Source organism: Bombina bombina, chromosome 1, assembly GCF_027579735.1.
Source record: "Bombina bombina isolate aBomBom1 chromosome 1, aBomBom1.pri, whole genome shotgun sequence".
Classification (NCBI taxonomy): domain Eukaryota; kingdom Metazoa; phylum Chordata; class Amphibia; order Anura; family Bombinatoridae; genus Bombina; species Bombina bombina.
In genome coordinates this window covers 1,336,850,820-1,336,869,367 of record NC_069499.1, presented here as the reverse complement: position 1 = coordinate 1,336,869,367, position 18,548 = coordinate 1,336,850,820, and the positions used below count along the sequence as shown (strand labels likewise).

Below are 18,548 nucleotides of genomic sequence, written 5' to 3'. Positions count from 1 at the left end.
GGCTAAGAATTCCGGATTCGCCATTCAGGCACGCAGAGCACTGTGGCTAAAATCCTGGTCAGCTGACGTTACTTCTAAATCTAAATTGCTTAATATACCTTTCAAAGGGCAGACCTTATTCGGGCCCGGGTTGAAAGAAATTATCGCTGACATTACAGGAGGTAAAGGCCATGCCCTGCCTCAAGACAGAGCCAAACCTAAGGCTAGACAGTCTAATTTTCGTTCCTTTCGTAATTTCAAAGCAGGAGCAGCATCAACTTCCTCTGCACCAAAACAGGAAGGAGCTGTTGCTCGCTACAGACAAGGCTGGAGACCTAACCAGTCCTGGAACAAGGGCAAGCAGGCCAGGAAACCTGCTGCTGCCCCTAAGACAGCATGAATCGAGGGCCCCCGATCCGGGAACGGATCTAGTGGGGGGCAGACTTTCTCTCTTCGCCCAGGCTTGGGCAAGAGATGTCCAGGATCCCTGGGCGTTAGAGATCATATCTCAGGGATACCTTCTAGACTTCAAATTCTCTCCCCCAAGAGGGAGATTTCATCTGTCAAGGTTGTCAACAAACCAAATAAAGAAAGAGGCGTTTCTACGCTGCGTACAAGATCTTTTATTAATGGGAGTGATCCATCCGGTTCCGCGGTCGGAACAAGGACAAGGGTTTTACTCAAATCTGTTTGTGGTTCCCAAAAAAGAGGGAACTTTCAGGCCAATCTTGGATTTAAAGATCCTAAACAAATTCCTAAGAGTTCCATCGTTCAAAATGGAAACTATTCGGACAATTTTACCCATGATCCAAAAGGGTCAGTACATGACCACAGTGGATTTAAAGGATGCTTACCTTCACATACCGATTCACAAAGATCATTACCGGTATCTAAGGTTTGCCTTTCTAGACAGGCATTACCAGTTTGTAGCTCTTCCATTCGGATTGGCTACGGCTCCGAGAATCTTCACAAAGGTTCTGGGTGCTCTTCTGGCGGTACTAAGACCGCGAGGAATTGCGGTAGCTCCGTACCTAGACGACATTCTGATACAAGCTTCAAGCTTTCAAACTGCCAAGTCTCATACAGAGTTAGTACTGGCATTTCTAAGGTCGCATGGATGGAAGGTGAACGAAAAGAAGAGTTCTCTCTTTCCACTCACAAGAGTTCCCTTCTTGGGGACTCTTATAGATTCTGTAGAAATGAAGATTTACCTGACAGAAGACAGGTTAACAAAGCTTCAAAATGCATGCCGTGTCCTTCATTCCATTCAACACCCGTCAGTAGCTCAATGCATGGAGGTGATCGGCTTAATGGTAGCAGCAATGGACATAGTACCCTTTGCACGCCTACATCTCAGACCGCTGCAATTGTGCATGCTAAGTCAGTGGAATGGGGATTACTCAGACTTGTCCCCTACTCTGAATCTGGATCAAGAGACCAGAAATTCTCTTCTATGGTGGCTTTCTCGGCCACATCTGTCCAGGGGGATGCCATTCAGCAGGCCGGACTGGACAATTGTAACAACAGACGCCAGCCTACTAGGTTGGGGCGCTGTCTGGAATTCTCTGAAGGCTCAGGGACAATGGAATCAGGAGGAGAGTCTCCTACCAATAAACATTCTGGAATTGAGAGCAGTTCTCAATGCCCTTCTGGCTTGGCCCCAGTTAACAACTCGGGGGTTCATCAGGTTTCAGTCGGACAACATCACGACTCTAGCTTACATCAACCATCAGGGAGGGACAAGAAGCTCCCTAGCAATGATGGAAGTATCAAAGATAATTCGCTGGGCAGAGTCTCACTCTTGCCACCTGTCAGCAATCCACATCCCGGGAGTGGAGAACTGGGAGGCGGATTTCTTAAGTCGTCAGACTTTTCATCCGGGGGGAGTGAGAACTTCATCCGGAGGTCTTTGCCCAAATACTTCGACGTTGGGGCAAACCAGAGATAGATCTCATGGCGTCTCGACAGAACGCCAAGCTTCCTCGTTCAGGTCCAGATCCAGGGATCCGGGAGCGGTTCTGATAGATGCTTTGACAGCACCTTGGACCTTCGGGATGGCTTATGTGTTTCCACCCTTCCCGATGCTTCCTCGATTGATTGCCAGAATCAAACAGGAGAGAGCATCAGTGATTCTAATAGCGCCTGCATGGCCACGCAGGACTTGGTATGCAGATCTAGTGGACATGTCATCCTGTCCACCTTGGTCGCTACCTCTGAAACAGGACCTTCTGATCCAGGGTCCCTTCAAACATCAAAATCTAATTTCTCTGAAGCTGACTGCTTGGAAATTGAACGCTTGATTTTATCAAAACGTGGTTTTTCTGAGTCAGTTATTGATACCTTAATACAGGCTAGGAAGCCTGTTACCAGAAAGATTTACCATAAGATATGGCGCAAATACTTATATTGGTGCGAATCCAAGAGTTACTCATGGAGTAAGGTTAGGATTCCGAGGATATTGTCTTTTCTACAAGAAGGTTTAGAAAAGGGTTTATCCGCTAGTTCCTTAAAGGGACAGATTTCAGCTCTGTCCATTCTTTTACACAAACGTCTGTCAGAAGTTCCGGACGTTCAAGCTTTTTGTCAGGCTTTAGCTAGGATCAAGCCTGTGTTTAAAACTGTTGCTCCACCATGGAGTTTGAACTTAGTTCTTAATGTTTTACAGGGGGTTCCGTTTGAACCCCTTCATTCCATTGATATCAAGTTGTTATCTTGGAAAGTTCTGTTTTTAATGGCGATTTCCTCGGCTCGAAGAGTCTCTGAGTTATCTGCCTTACATTGTGATTCTCCTTATCTGATTTTTCATTCAGACAATGTAGTTCTGCGTACTAAACCTGGGTTCCTACCTAAGGTGGTCACTAACAGGAATATCAATCAAGAGATTGTGGTTCCATCTTTGTGTCCTAATCCTTCTTCGAAAAAGGAACGTCTGCTACACAATCTAGATGTAGTCCGTGCCCTGAAATTTTATCTACAGGCAACTAAGGATTTTCGACAAACGTCTTCCCTGTTTGTCGTTTATTCTGGTCAGAGGAGAGGTCAAAAAGCTTCAGCTACCTCTCTCTCCTTTTGGCTTCGTAGCATAATACGGTTAGCCTATGAGACTGCTGGACAGCAGCCTCCTGAAAGAATTACAGCACATTCTACTAGAGCTGTGGCTTCCACTTGGGCCTTTAAGAATGAGGCTTCTGTTGAACAGATTTGCAAGGCTGCAACTTGGTCTTCTCTTCATACTTTTTCCAAATTTTACAAATTTGACACTTTTGCTTCTTCGGAGGCTGTTTTTGGGAGAAAGGTTCTTCAGGCAGTGGTTCCTTCCGTATAAAGAGCCTGCCTGTCCCTGCCGTCATCCGTGTACTTTAGCTTTGGTATTGGTATCCCATAAGTAATGGATGATCCGTGGACTGGATACACTTAACAAGAGAAAACATAATTTATGCTTACCTGATAAATTTATTTCTCTTGTAGTGTATCCAGTCCACGGCCCGCCCTGTCACTTTAAGGCAGGTAATTTTTCCATTAAACTACAGTCACCACTGCACCCTATGGTTTTCCTTTCTCTGCATGTTTTCGGTCGAATGACTGGTAATGGCAGTTAGGGGAGGAGCTATATAGCAGCTCTGCTGGGTGAATCCTCTTGCACTTCCTGTTGGGGAGGAGTTAATATCCCATAAGTAATGGATGATCCGTGGACTGGATACACTACAAGAGAAATAAATTTATCAGGTAAGCATAAATTATGTTTTTGTTGATAAAGTAATTTATTTCATTTGGCAAAAAAGTACCCGTTTGCACTTCTTTTAACCTGCTTTTTCCTTTCCTGCTTTTCTTTTTTCTCCTGGTTATATTTATGATTAAGTAATCATGAGAAAGTAGGAGAAATTAAAGCTCTGTTGTGTGGGATATTTTGCCTCCTCCTGTAGTAGTGGACTTTAATTCCACATGTGATGGCTCGTGGACTCTGACCATCATGAAAGAAATTAATTTATCAGGTAAGCATCAGTTTTGTTTTCCTTCACAACACAGCAAGACATATTTCAGAAGGAAGCAAGATTTTTACAAAGTAATAGAGATACACAGTGTATACTACATTGGTACACCACAGTTGCAGACATAAATATTCTACTAGTATCGAATTAATTTTTAGATGTCCATGTCTCTTATTATCTTACTTGCATAAAGTAAGTAAAATGCAAAAATAAATACTTAATCATCACAGTCAATAATTCTAACATTTGTATATTTACATTTCTAATAATTATTATGTTCCTGTATTTCAGGGACGGCTGACATTTGAGTATCTGCCTCTAAAGACTGGTGAGTCAACAGGTCGTTTGACCCTGCAGAGTAGTGACTTGGGCTTGTTTCAGTATGAGCTGCTACTGAAAGCCATGCCAGCATTACCAGAGAAGCCTCTTTACTTCCGTACCACACTTGGTTCCAACCAGATGCTTAATGCCAAATTCACCAATTATACCCGACAGAGAACAGAATACAGCTGCAAGGTAAGCTCTGCATTTAAATAAAAGAGCATTTCTATGTATTAAAGGGACAAAGAAGTTAAATCAAACTTCTATGATTCAGATATAAGGTGCAATATAAAAATAAAATTAAAAATAAATGTACTTTTTTTTTTTTAAATGTACCTATTTTAATTCTACCTCATAGTGCTCAAGATCCAATATTGATGATGACAAACTGAGGTGTTTGAATGCATGTTTCTCACATTTTACCAATAATACATCCAAGGAAGTAATAGCAATAATAGATGAACATACTCATGATGGTGTTTTAGATGTGTTCACATTTCATAGCTTAAAAGTGTGATTTGAGATCTTGGGGCCGAATTATCTGATGCCCCTGTTTCCGCGCGAGCCTTTAGGACCGCTGCTCCTTAACTGGTCCCCCTGCTCTGAGGTTGCGGACATCAATCCGCCCGATCGTGTACGATCGGGTTGATTGACACTCCCTGTTAGCAGCCGATTGGCCGCGAATCTGCAGGGGGTGGCATTGCCCAAGCAGTTCACTAGAACTGCTTGTGCAATGTTAAATGCTGACAGCGTATGCTGTCGGCATTCAGCGATGTCTGGCAGACATTACAGTGTATCATGTCCGCCAGACATTACAGTGTATCATGTTCGCCAGACATTACAGTGTATCATGTCCGCCAGACTTAGATAAATAAATAGTTTTACCTTATATTATACTAGGAAAATTATCCTTCAATTGACTTGTTTCCTTGTTTAATTCAAAACTTTATTAACACATGATCTGAGCATGAACAAGAACTTTTTGAAAAGCCATACAAGCAGCTAGGATATTCTTTTCAAAATACACTGTAAAATAGACATGAAAGTCAAACGTAAATTTAATGATTCAGACCGAGCATACAATGTTAAACTCTATTTTTAAATGTACTTTGTTCTGTTAATACCCTTTGTAGAAAAGCATAACTAGGTAGGCTCAGGAGCAGCAATGCATTACTGGGAGCTAGTTGCTGGCTACCTGTTAACTCACCACGTGTTCAGCTAGGTACCAGTGGTGCTTCTCTGGAGATGACTTTAACCATGTGTTTAACTCCTGCAAACACTTAGTTATATGCAAGCAATAGTGCAATAATAAGATGTTGTAACACATAATAACACTATTTTTGCACTTGTATGTCCCTTTTAGGTTAAATAAAGCCATAAGTCATGTACAAGAACCGATGCAAAAAGTGTTGGTTAAGAAAACAATAATTAAACAGTCAGTCATCAGCATTTGTGAATTAATAGTGAAGTCATTAGCCCAGATTAGAGTGGAGCTCTATTGATTGCACAGGGTGCTATATCAATATCGCTGGACAGCGCTAAAATTAGCAAGTTCATGGTAGAACAGATTTATCAGAGAAGGTTTAGTGCAGCCGACATCCCTTTAGTGCACTCTGTACTTATTTATATCATGACCTCACTAAACATCGTTCATATTACAAATTAAAAGTTATGCATTGCATTTCAGTGAAAGCCAAAATAACAGAAGAATAAGCTCGACCTGAAGTAAATTGTTAGGGCTAAAATAAAAGTTTCACAAAGCAAATGTAAAACATATTAATATAAAGTATTCAACTCATATATAGACATATATATATATATATATATATATATATATATACAGTATGTATGTGTGTATATATATATATATATGTACACATACACACACACACCTTTGAACTCTTTACAGTAAAATACCTTGAAGTGTAAAATATAATTTTTAAACAAATATAATGTTTTTTGTTTGTTTTTTAATAGAAATAATTGAAATTCCTATTGACTTAGAAGAAAATGTTCTTTTTATTATTAAACATATATTTATACATACATACAACATATATCTACATCTCTATATATATTTTTATTCATATAGATATATACAGCAGCTATATAGGTATTTTACAAAAAAGATATTCAGATACATTCCTCTAAATGAAGAAAATAGGTATTTGAAGGATCCTTAAACTTCGGGTTAGCGCTCCCTAGAAATCTATGGGAAAAGAGAGCTAGTGTGGTTGCGTTATCCGACCTCTAGATGTTAGTGGGTCTAAGTCTTTTATGGGAAAAGAGAGCTAGCGTGTTTGCGTTATCCGACCTCTAGATGTTAGTGGGTCTAAGTCTTTTGCTAGAGTGATAACTTTTTACTTTCAACTTGTAATACCAGCACAAACATGGGAGCACTATTGATTTACCTGGAGCGGTGTTAGCACTCAACAGTACTAAAACTTTTGCGCTCCACTTGTTATCTACCCAATGTGTTTTACTTTTGCTTTGAAGCTGATGCTTTATTCCATGTGTAGGCTCTTCTTTTTTTCCCATCCTCTATCTTGGCATGAAACTAATAACCCGTTGGTAATGGCTTACTACTATGGGTTTTCTCAATGAAAATATAAAATATTTATTTCTATGTACTGTATCCACATCATTATTTATTAAATGATTGCTTGCTGTTGTTTTATTGCTTTTGAGATGTTTATGTTAATAATATTTTCTGTCCCACAGATTGATAACTCTGACTTCCATGTAGAGAAGGTGGTGATGGCAGCTCCAGGATCACAGGGTGGGTCAGAAGTCAGTGTAGAAGTTACGTATGAACCCGTACAACTTGGAGAGTCGCAGGCAGTGCTGTTCATCTCGTCACCCCTAGGCGGAGAGTACAGCATTCCGCTTTTTGGTTCTGCAATGGCACCGAAGCCCCAAGGCCCCATCCAAATCAGATCTGGTTCCAGTGTCTCCATTCCCTTCAAAAATGTCTTCCTGCAGCCCACGGCCTTCACTTTCCAAACAGATCACCCAGCTTTCACCGTGAAGCCCTGTGAGGCAGTTCGGCCCAAGAAGACTCACCATATCTCTGTATCATATGAGACTCCTCACAATGGGAGCAAGGTCCCTGTGACAGGAAAACTTGTTGTCTCCTGTCCTCGTGCCACTGGCATTAGCCAGGGAATCTTCTGGGTCTACTACTTGAAAGGTGTGGCATCTGAAAAGTAATATTCGCCGATATCGCTCAGATTTCTTTTTTTTATAATATTCATCTAAGCATGCTAGTTATGTCCCAAGGCTTTTGTATTATCATCTCATTCATAATGGTTTGGGCACCAGTTTCGGGAGTGGTCACAAATATGTAGTAGAAATGAAGATATATGACACATCAGTTTCAAACCTCTCTCAATAACACTTAGAACTTAACATTCTGCAGTGTATAAACAGTAGACAATAAAATATGTACAATTATCACCAGTTTTCCTGCAGGCTACCAACATTAACTCTGACAACTGACATCACTTGATGTTCTACATTGCAGAAATAGCACACAAGTTTTAAGAACTCGATGGCCAACAAAATATTTATCATATATAGTATTTTTGTATCTCCATTCATGTTGTATAAATCTAACAACATAGTGGGGTTAGAATGTTGATATTAGCGGAACTGCATTCTCTCTTACTTTACAAAACAGCTGTTTATTCTGTGCCATCTTCTGCTAGCAGGTTGTTGTGCTCAGGATCCCACCTACTTCTGTACTTTATATACATGTATGTCTTCCTCTATACAGCATGTGCCAACTAAAGTCTTACAAACAATAGAAGACTGTGTATAGTTTGCACCTTGCCTTTGTACTGTAATCATAAATGCTACTGACTCTTGAAGAGTCTGTCTAATAGGAAATATTGTCTCTAGTTTTAGTATAAGTTGGTATTCATAAGGACCACTCAAAGGAAATAAATAGCTGGATATTTATTTTTATAGTATAAAGTATAGCAGGTCTCCATAATGATGGATAGGTTTTGTCCATTCTGATTTGTAATAGAAATAAACTTATACACAACTACATGTAGTGCCTGCTAAAACATTTTATTTGGGTCGTCTATAAAACATATCTTGCCCTAAACTAGTGGCACTGCAGCCATCAGTACAACTGCACCCTCTGCTTTACCCTAAATGCACAAAACAAATGAGATTTAAACACATAAAATAAATATATATATATTGAATTATATTTTAAAATAAAAACACTCTGTAAAACCTTATTTGCATTTGTGTCTTTGCTTTTCGGGTCATTTGGTACCATGAGTTAGGATAATATACAGAAGTGTGCACATGTACTGTGCCTTAAGTCATTCAAATGGCCTATGAATGGATGAGCAACATTGAAAGCCACCATATTGGTAAATGTTTAAAGGGACAGTTTAGTCAAAATTAAACTTTCATGATTCAGATAGGGCATGGAGTTTTAAACAACTTTCATGTTTACTCTTATAATCAAATTTGCTTTGTTCTCTTTGTATTCGTTGTTAAAAGCTAAACCTAGGTAGGCTCATATGCTAATTTTTTAAGCCCTTGAAGGCCGCCACTTATCTCAGTGCATTTTGACAGTTTTTTACAGCTAGACAGCGCTAGTTCATGTGTGCCATATAGATAAGATTGTGCTCACTCCCTTGGAGTTATCTAGTAGTCAGCACTGATTGGCTAAAATGCAAGTCTGTCAAAAGAACTAAAATAAGTGGGTGGTCTGGAATAGTTTGGATTTTGAAATATTTGTATATCTGCATCTGTAAAACAGGACTGATTGGAGAGACAATGGGGCCAAGTGTAAACAACCATACCTTGTGTCATTTAGGCGATATTTACATGTCAGAATACAGCTTATACATACAACCTAAATGTAGTTTTATATTTGTATTTTATTACTTTTGTATACATAGTACCATCAGCAAGACAGTACAGTACTGTAATCAAAATTAGTTTTTGTTTCAAATAACTATAGACCAGCGTTTGCATTTTAGAAAACAAAAAAAACATACCAAAGATGCAGGTGGAGAAGACTTACTGGACTCGGGGATTTGTAGCAGTATTCACATTCAAATAAGTAGTATGGACTATAAGAGGGGAAAGCAAAGTCTCACAGAAAATACACTACCCTGCTCAAAGCTTACTGAGTCCTTGTGAAAATATTACAGTATACAGCTTTAGCAATAATACCTTCAACAATGAACACTGGTTGAGATTTGAAACAATCTATGGGACAAATCCCTCTGTTATCACAATTCTGGTAGCTGCTGAAGAAGACCTTGGTCTACTTTACTATGATGATCAACTGCAAAGATCAAACACTACAGTTAGCTCAACTGTTTAGAATAGAGTATGTTACAGATTATTTAGTGAACAATTTATACAGGACTTGTAATAAGAAGTTAAATTAATTTTCTCAATAAGGTCCAAGATTTTAACCCAGCTGCCCTGCTAGATAGGCTAGCTACATTATTGCATAACTGTTCTTAAATATTACCCTCATAGAGGTTACAAGGCTAAAACTGGCTACCTAGTGGATCCCAAATAGTGATCACAGTGCAAAAAATAACACAATTTCCGTATTGAGAAGTTCCGATCGGATCCGGGCAGATAACAGAAAAGTCACTCATATGATGCATGGACAGCATTTACTTCTGCAATCACAATCTATATGACCGTGAGTTGTGAACTATATATTGGCAACAAAATGAACACATTGGGGCCGAATTATCAAGTGGAGGACGGACCCGATTCGCTGTGGCGAACCATGTCTGCCCGACCGCTAAATGCCGACAGCATACGCTGTTGGCATTTAACATTGCACAAACATTTCTGGTGAAATGCTTGTGCAATGCTGCCACCTGCACATAAGAAGCTAGTAGGGGTGTCAATTATCTGATCGTATCTGATCGGGATGATTGCTGTCTGCCACCTTTAGAGGTACGACTGTTGCTTTTTAACTTAAGTTTCCGGTGAGCGGAGGTAGATTGCAGCATCCGCTGCTTGATAAATCTACCCCATTGAATTCAACAGATAAAAGATGTTTATAAAGTGCAAAACCGGCCTTTGGCCATATTTGTGTGTATTCCAAGATGATTTGGATTAATTGTATTATGCTGCACATGAGCAATACACTCTGAAATGGCCAGAGACTCAATTTTAGATGTATATCTGAATATATAGTTTAGATCTATTATACCTACATTCAGCACTTTTGTATGGTCCCTCTGTAGAGGAAGGCTGCATACATTTACATATGCATATGTATTTAATAGACATATATGTAGTTATCCCATTTTCAGACATGATATAAGTCACAACCAATTTCACTCAATGTTCACAATCGGAAAAACATTAGTTTCTCTTGTAAAGGTGTATCCAGTCCACGGGTTCATCCATTACTTGTGGGATATTCTCCTTCTCAACAGTAAGCTGCAAGAGGACACCCACAGCAGAGCTGTCTACATAGCTCCTCCCCTAATTGCCACCCCCAGTCATTCTCTTGCAGCTCTCGACAAGAAAGGAAGTATCAAGAGAGATGTGGTGACTTAGTGTAGTTTTTACCTTCAATCAAGAGTTTGTTATTTTTAAACGGTACCAGCGTTGTACTGTTTTACTCTCAGGCAGAAATTGGAAAAAGAATTCTGCCTGGAGGTTTGATGATCTTAGCGGTTTGTAACTAAGGTCCATTGCTGTTCTCACACATAACTGAAGAGTATGGAAAGAAAACTTCAGTTGGGGGGACGGTCTGCAGATTACCTGCTTTGAGGTATGTTCAGTATATTTTTTTCTAGAGAGATGATAAGTTCTAGAAAATGCTGACAGTGCCTGGTCTATTTAAGGTAAGCCTGATACAGTGATTTAACAATGACTGGGATCATGCTTGCAAAAAAAGGGTAATATTCATGTTAATACTCATATTACTTAGTGTAAAAACGTTTGCATGGTTTATAGAAAAAACGTTTTTCTCTGAGGGTGATAAATCTTTATTTGGGGCCTAGTTTTCCACATGGCTAGCTAGATTACTCCTAGGAGTACTTTTTTAAGGCCCTCTGACTTTGAGTGCATGGTGGGAGGGGTCTATTTTCGCACTCTAAATGCGCAGTTGATTTTCAGACTGAGACATCCAGCTTCCCTGAAGGAGTCCTCTGGCATCTAGGACCTCTATAGAGGGTTTTGTTCCTGCAGGTAGGAGCCACAGCAGAGCTGTGGCAGTGTGTTTGACTGTTTGTTAACGGTTTTAACGATTTTCTAATCCGTTTTTGGGCCTAAGGGGTTAATCATCCATTTGCAAGTGGGTGCAATGCTGCTTTAGTCCCTTATACACACTGTAAAAATTTCGTAAAGTTTACTACTTTTTATCACTGTTTTGCAGTTTGTGTGGTAGTTTTTTTTCTCTTAAAGACACAGTTGATTTTCACATTTATTAAAGTGTTTTCCAAGCTTGCTGGTCTCATTACTAGTCTGTTAAACATGTCTGACATAGAGGAAACTCCTTGTTCATTATGTTTAGAAGCCATTGTGGAACCCCCTCTTAGAATGTGTACCAAATGCACTGACCTTTCTATAAGTTATAAAGACCATATTATGGCTTTTAAAGATTTATCATTAGAGGTTTCTCAGACTGACAAAAGGGAGGTTATGCCATCTAGCTCTCCCCACGTGTCAGAACCTATAACTCCCACTCAAGTGACGCCAAGTACATCTAGCGCGTCCAATGCGTTTACCTTACAAGACATGGCGGCAGTTATGAATCATACCCTCACAGAGGTATTGTCCAAACTGCCAGGGTTACAAGGAAAGCGAGACAGCTCTGGGGTTAGAACAAATACAGAGCTCTCTGACGCTTTAGTAGCTATGTCTGATATACCCTCACAATGTGCAGAAGCCGAAGCAGGAGAGCTTCTATCTGTGGGTGACATTTCTGATTCAGGGAAGGCGTTACTTCAGTCTGACTCTGAAATGACAGCATTTAAATTTAAACTTGAACACCTCCGCTTGTTGCTCAGGGAGGTTTTAGCGACTCTGAATGACTGTGACACCATTGTAGTCCCAGAGAAATTGTGTAAAATGGACAAATACTTTGCAGTGTCTGTTTACACTGACGTTTTTCCAATCCCTAAGAGGTTTTCAGAAATTATTACTAAGGAATGGGATAGACCAGGTGTACCGTTCTCTCCCCCTCCTGTTTTTAAAAAAGATGTTTCCTATAGATGCCGCTACACGGGACTAGTGGCAGACGGTCCCTAAGGTGGAGGGAGCAGTCTCTACTCTAGCTAAGCGTACAACTATCCCTGTCGAAGACAGTTGTGCTTTCCTAGATCCAATGGATAAAAAATTAGAGGGTTTCCTTAAGAAAATCTTTATACAACAAGGTTTTATTCTCCAGCCTCTTGCATGCATTGCCCCAGTCACTGCTGCAGCGGCTTTCTGGTTCGAGTCTCTTGAGGAGGCTCTACAGGTAGAGACCCCGTTGGATGATATACTAGACAGGCTTAAAGCTCTTAAGTTAGCCAATTCATTTATTTCTGATGCCGTTTTTCATTTAACCAAGCTAACGGCTAAGAATTCAGGTTTTGCCATTCAGGCGCGTAGGGCGCTATGGCTTAAATCCTGGTCAGCTGACGTTACTTCAAAGTCTAAACTTCTCAACATCCCCTTCAAAGGACAGACCGTATTCGGGCCTGGACTGAAGGAGATCATTACTGGAGGAAAAGGCCACGCCCTTCCCCAGGATAGGTCCAACAAATTAAGGAGCAAACTTTTCGTTCCTTTCTAAAGAGTGGTGCAGCTTCATCTTCCTCTACTACAAAACAAGAGGGAAATTTTGCCCAGTCCAAGCCAGTCTGGAGACCTAACCAGGCTTGGAACAAGGGGAAGCAGGCCAAGAAACCTGCTGCTGCCTCTAAGACAGCATGAAGGAGTAGCCCCCGATCCGGGACCGGATCTAGTGGGGGCAGACTTTCTCTCTTCGCCCAGGCTTGGGCAAGAGACGTCCAGGATCCCTGGGCTCTAGAGATTGTTTCCCAGGGATATCTTCTGGATTTCAAAGCTTCATCTCCAAAGGGGAGATTTCATCTCTCACAATTATCTGCAAACCAGATAAAGAGAGAGGCATTCTTACGTTGCGTTCAAGACCTACTGGTTATGGGAGTGATCCACCCAGTTCCAAAGGAGGAACAGGGGCAGGGCTTCTATGTAAGGTTTATCCTCACCTTTTTTCTTTTTTGTCTTACTGTGCCTTTAAGGAGATCACTTCCTTACCTTTAAAAGGGACTTCCTCCCAGCAGTTCATTGCTGGTTAATTGAAGCCTACATCGGATCTTCAACTCTGACAGCCTCAAAGTGGTTTACACTTCTTCTTGAATAATTTGAAAACTACGCTATCATCAGTCTGCAGTAAACTAACCTCTAAACTTACTTTTGAGCAGGTTAGTTTTCCCGGAGCCTTTTACCATCTGTTGGCATTCCGTTTCTCTGTTCTGGAAGCCGGATCCTCACAGCAAGCCTCATTACGTCATCAGCTACGGCCGGACTGCTTCTAGCTGTGTCTCTCTCCTTGCAGCTTGCCGGGTACAGTCCGGAACGCTTCCACTCGCCTACAGTTACCGAGGTCATCTCTCTGTGAGTAAACCTTCCTCCTGATCTGAGCTAAGTAAATCCTCATTTGGAACAGAGGTAGGACTTTTGATTATTCTTGCTAAACTTATGCCTAAATTTCCTTACTGTTATTGCTAACTTAGATACCAGTGGGTAACGTATGGCTAAATTGAATCACATATGTTGCTAGTGAAACCTCACTATAAAGTAATAGCTGTGACACACTAATACATTTTTTTACCATGATGAATACCATATAGTTAATACCTTGGTAATGTATTATATATCTTTACATAATTAACCAGCCAAAAGGAATAATAGGACTTGGTATAACATTAAAAAAGTTTATTCCGGTTCTGTTAAACAATTAAAAAAAAAAAAAAATGGATCTCAATACAATGACAGAACACCTAAAAGTCTTATCAGACAGGGTAGAGATGCTTGCAACCTCATTTCATGAATTAAAAACTGAGAATCAGGCTTTGAAAGCTTGCCTCAGAGAAAGCCTTTCAGTTAAATCAACCCAAAGCGAGCACCTCCCTGAACCAGCTGTATCCACACCAGAGAAATTTTCTGGAAATCGCTCTCAGTTCAGAGAGTTCAGAAATTCATGCATGTTATTATTCGAATTAAAACCCAAGACATATGCTTCTGAAAGAACGAGAGTTCTTACTGTTATATCTTACTTGAGAGGAGAGCCCAGGGCATGGGCAGACACCTTTTTTGAAAAACAGGATTCTATACTGGGGTCATTGGACGCTTTCTTTACCGAAATGTCCGCCCTCTATGATGATCCCTACAAACAAATCTCAGCTGAGAATAATCTCAGAGCATTAAAGCAACAGAAACATGCAGTAGAAACCTATATAACACAGTTTAAGATTTATGCCACAGACTCTATGTGGAATGAAATTTCACTTAAGAATCAGTTTCGCCTGGGATTAAGTGAAGAACTTAAAGATGAGCTATCACGTATTGGGATTCCAGATACGTTAGAGGAACTCTATATGGTATCCATATCCATAGACAGACGTCTAAGGGAGAGACGATCTGAAAGAATGGGTTTCACAAATAAATTGTCAGCTACATCCCCTTCTCCAGGAAAGGATCTCCCACAACCTATGGAAATAGGTTTTATCAAGGGGCCCTTATCCCCACAGGAGAAAACTAGAAGGAAGACACTAAATTTATGCCTATACTGTGCATCCCCAAAGCACGAGGTAAAAGAATGCCCCCTACTGGCGAAACAGAAATTAGGTAAGAATGCTGTTCCTATGCATAGTTTTTTTTCCAAAACCTCAACCACTACCTATCTAACATTGTCCGTTTCTCTACAGTGGGAACGTTACAAGATCAGGACTACAGCCATAATTGACACAGGTTCCTGTGGGAACTTCATTGACATGAATTTTGTGAAAATAAATAAAATTCCTTTGGTCACTAAGCAAATACCAGTCTCAGTGAAGGTTATTGATGGTAATCTGTTACAAAGTGGTCCACTCACACATCAGACCATTCCCCTCCAGTTACATACAACACATAATCATACTGAAAAAATAACGCTAGATGTTATATCCTCTCCTATGTTCAAAGTTATCTTAGGTATTAAATGGTTAAGTCTTCATAAACCACACATAGATTGGTCAACCCTCACCATCACATTCCCAGAACACCAGAACATTAACCATACAAATTATAATGCTATCTGTCTTTCTGTATCTGATTCTGACAGTATTCTACCCCCACAGTATCATGAGTTTGCAGATGTGTTCGATAAAAAAGAAGCAGAATCTTTACCACCCCACAGGGCCTATGATTGCCCCATAGATCTGCTTCCTGGGGTGTCTATACCTTTCGGACACCTCTATCCCCTGTCCAAACCTGAATTAGAGCATTTGAAGTCTTACATAGACGAAAACCTTAGGAAAGGTTTCATAAGACCCAGCACCTCTCCAGCTGGTGCGGGCATGTTTTTCGTCACCAATAAGGATGGTTCTCTTAGACCTATAATAGACTATAGAGAATTAAATAAACGCACAAGAAAAAACAGGTACCCACTCCCATTAATCCCTGAGCTGATAGAAAGATTGCGTGGCGCCTCAATTTTCACCAAATTGGATCTTAGGGGCGCCTATAATCTTATCAGAATGAGAGCTGGGGACGAATGGCTTACAGCATTTAGGACCAGATATGGTCTTTATGAGTATACTGTAATGCCATTTGGCCTTTGCAATGCCCCAGCTACATTTCAATGTTTCATCAATGACCTTTTCAGGGACATTTTGGACGTATATATCGTTGTCTATCTGGATGACATTTTAATTTACTCACAGAATCTTGATCAGCACAGAATTCATGTTAAAGAAGTTCTAACCAGATTGAGAAAGAATAGTTTATATGCTAAACTTGAAAAATGTATATTTGAAACTCAAGACATCACTTTCCTAGGGTACCATATTACTGTGCAGGGAATTTCAATGGATGACAAAAAAGTACAAGCTGTACTGGATTGGCCGAACCCTACTTCTAGGAAGGAAGTTCAACGCTTCCTAGGCTTCTCTAACTTTTATAGGAAGTTTATTCCAGGGTTTGCTGCTATCTCTAAACCCCTCACAGAACTCACAAAAATCCATAGTCCTTTCCACTGGACCCCTCAAGCTCAAGAAGCTTTTGATCACTTGAAACATAGGTTTTCAACAGCACCCATTCTATGCTTCCCCGATATGAACCATCAGTTTGTCTTAGAAGTTGACGCTTCGGATTACGCTATAGGCGCAATTCTTTCACAACGACCATCCTTCAAGGATCCATTACATCCTGTTGCTTACTTTTCCAGAATTCTTCAACCTGCTGAATTGAACTATCCTGTAGGGGAGAAGGAATTGCTCGCAATCAAAAGTTCATTTGATCATTGGAGACATCTATTAGAAGGTGCTGTTCACCCCATTATTATTTTTACAGACCACAAAAACCTCCAATATCTTCAATCCAATAAAACTCTCTCTTCTAGACAACTCAGATGGAGCCTTTATTTTTCAAGATTTCATTACATCATAACTTATAGGCCTGGAGAAAAGAATGGAAAGGCAGATGCCCTCTCAAGACAACACTCAAAGATCTTACCTCAAAATTCTCCATCCACTGTAATTCCGCAAGACTGTTTCATAGGACTGATAGTGGATATTATACCCCAATTTCAAGAAGCCCAGAGAGCCGATAGCAACATACCTTTAGAAGATCTTACTTTACACACTGATGGCTTGTATTACAAAAACAGAAAGCTGTATGTGCCAACTTCATTTCGTCAAAGGGTCTTAAAGAGTGTTCACGAATCACCTTTAGCTGGTCATATGGGCATGGCAAAGACTACTGAACTTATCCTCCGTTCGTATTGGTGGCCTGGAATTGGTAAATCTGTACGAATTTTCTTACAGGAGTGTATTATTTGTGCCACATCAAAACATTCAAAGCAACGACCCGTTGGGTTTTTACAACCTCTCCAGGTACCCAACAGACCTTGGGACAAAATCTCAATGGACTTTATAGTAGAACTGCCCAGATCTAATGGTTTCAACACCATATTGGTTGTCACTGACCTTTTCTCTAAAATGGCCCATTTTATCCCTACTACTGCTCTTCCTACTTCTAGACATACCTCTGAACTCTTCATCAAAGAAATTATACGGTTACATGGGATACCAAAATCTGTGGTTAGTGACCGTGGGTCACAGTTCACATCCAGGTTTTGGAAAAACCTATGTAATGCTTTGCATATAGAACAATGCCTCACGACTTCGTTTCATCCCCAATCGAATGGGCAGACTGAGCGAGTAAACCAGGAGTTGGAACAATACTTGAGGTGTTATTGCTCTCAGGAACAGGAGACCTGGGCGACTTTCTTACCTTTGGCTGAATTCGCTCACAATAATCATGTGAATGCTTCCACTGGATTTAGTCCCTTTTTCATCAATTATGGTTTGCATCCTCGTTGTGATCTCCTGCCTAAGATTGATTCACCTTGCCCTCAGGTCAATGATACAGTGAACGACATCTCACAGATTTTCTCCTCTGTACGTACCCATATTCTGGAAGCACAGGCTTCCCAGAGCAAATACTACAACTTACGTCATAGATGTAATCCTCCTTATACTGTCGGGCAACGAGTTTGGTTGTCTACTAGGAATCTGAAATTGCGCTATCCTTGTAGGAAGTTGGGTCGTACCTTTATTGGACCTTATACCATCAAATCGATCCATAATCCAGTCACTGTTACTTTGGATCTTCCTTCAACATTGAGGGTGCACCCCACCTTTCACGTTTCTTTGATCAAGCCTTGTAACTCTGATGTTCCTGCTTCTGGTCCTTTACCTGTCGTACCAGACTTGGACTCCCAGGAGGAATTCCTGGTTCATAGCATCCTTGATTCCCGTCTTCTTTGTGGTCAACTGTATTATCTTGTCCATTGGATGGGCTACGGGCATGATGATGACTCTTGGGAGCCTGCCTCCAATCTCTCAGCTCCTCGTCTCGTTTCACTCTTCCACAGGAGACACCCTGACAGACCTCGCCCGTGAAACCTCGCTGTGGTTTCCTTGGAAGGGGGCCTATGTAAGGTTTATCCTCACCTTTTTTCTTTTTTGTCTTACT

The 18,548-nt window shown here is 40.5% G+C and overlaps 1 protein-coding gene across 1 annotated transcript in view; it reads left to right on the top strand.

The window, feature by feature from the left end:
* HYDIN (HYDIN axonemal central pair apparatus protein) overlaps positions 1 to 8,539 on the top strand; it is a 595,027-nt gene extending 586,488 nt beyond the window's left edge. The window contains 2 exon segments of the mRNA XM_053719498.1: positions 4,260 to 4,484; positions 7,011 to 8,539. Coding sequence (XP_053575473.1) covers positions 4,260 to 4,484; positions 7,011 to 7,499 — 714 coding nt within the window. The 3' untranslated portion in view covers positions 7,500 to 8,539.
* The last annotated feature ends 10,009 nt before the right edge of the window (positions 8,540 to 18,548 follow it).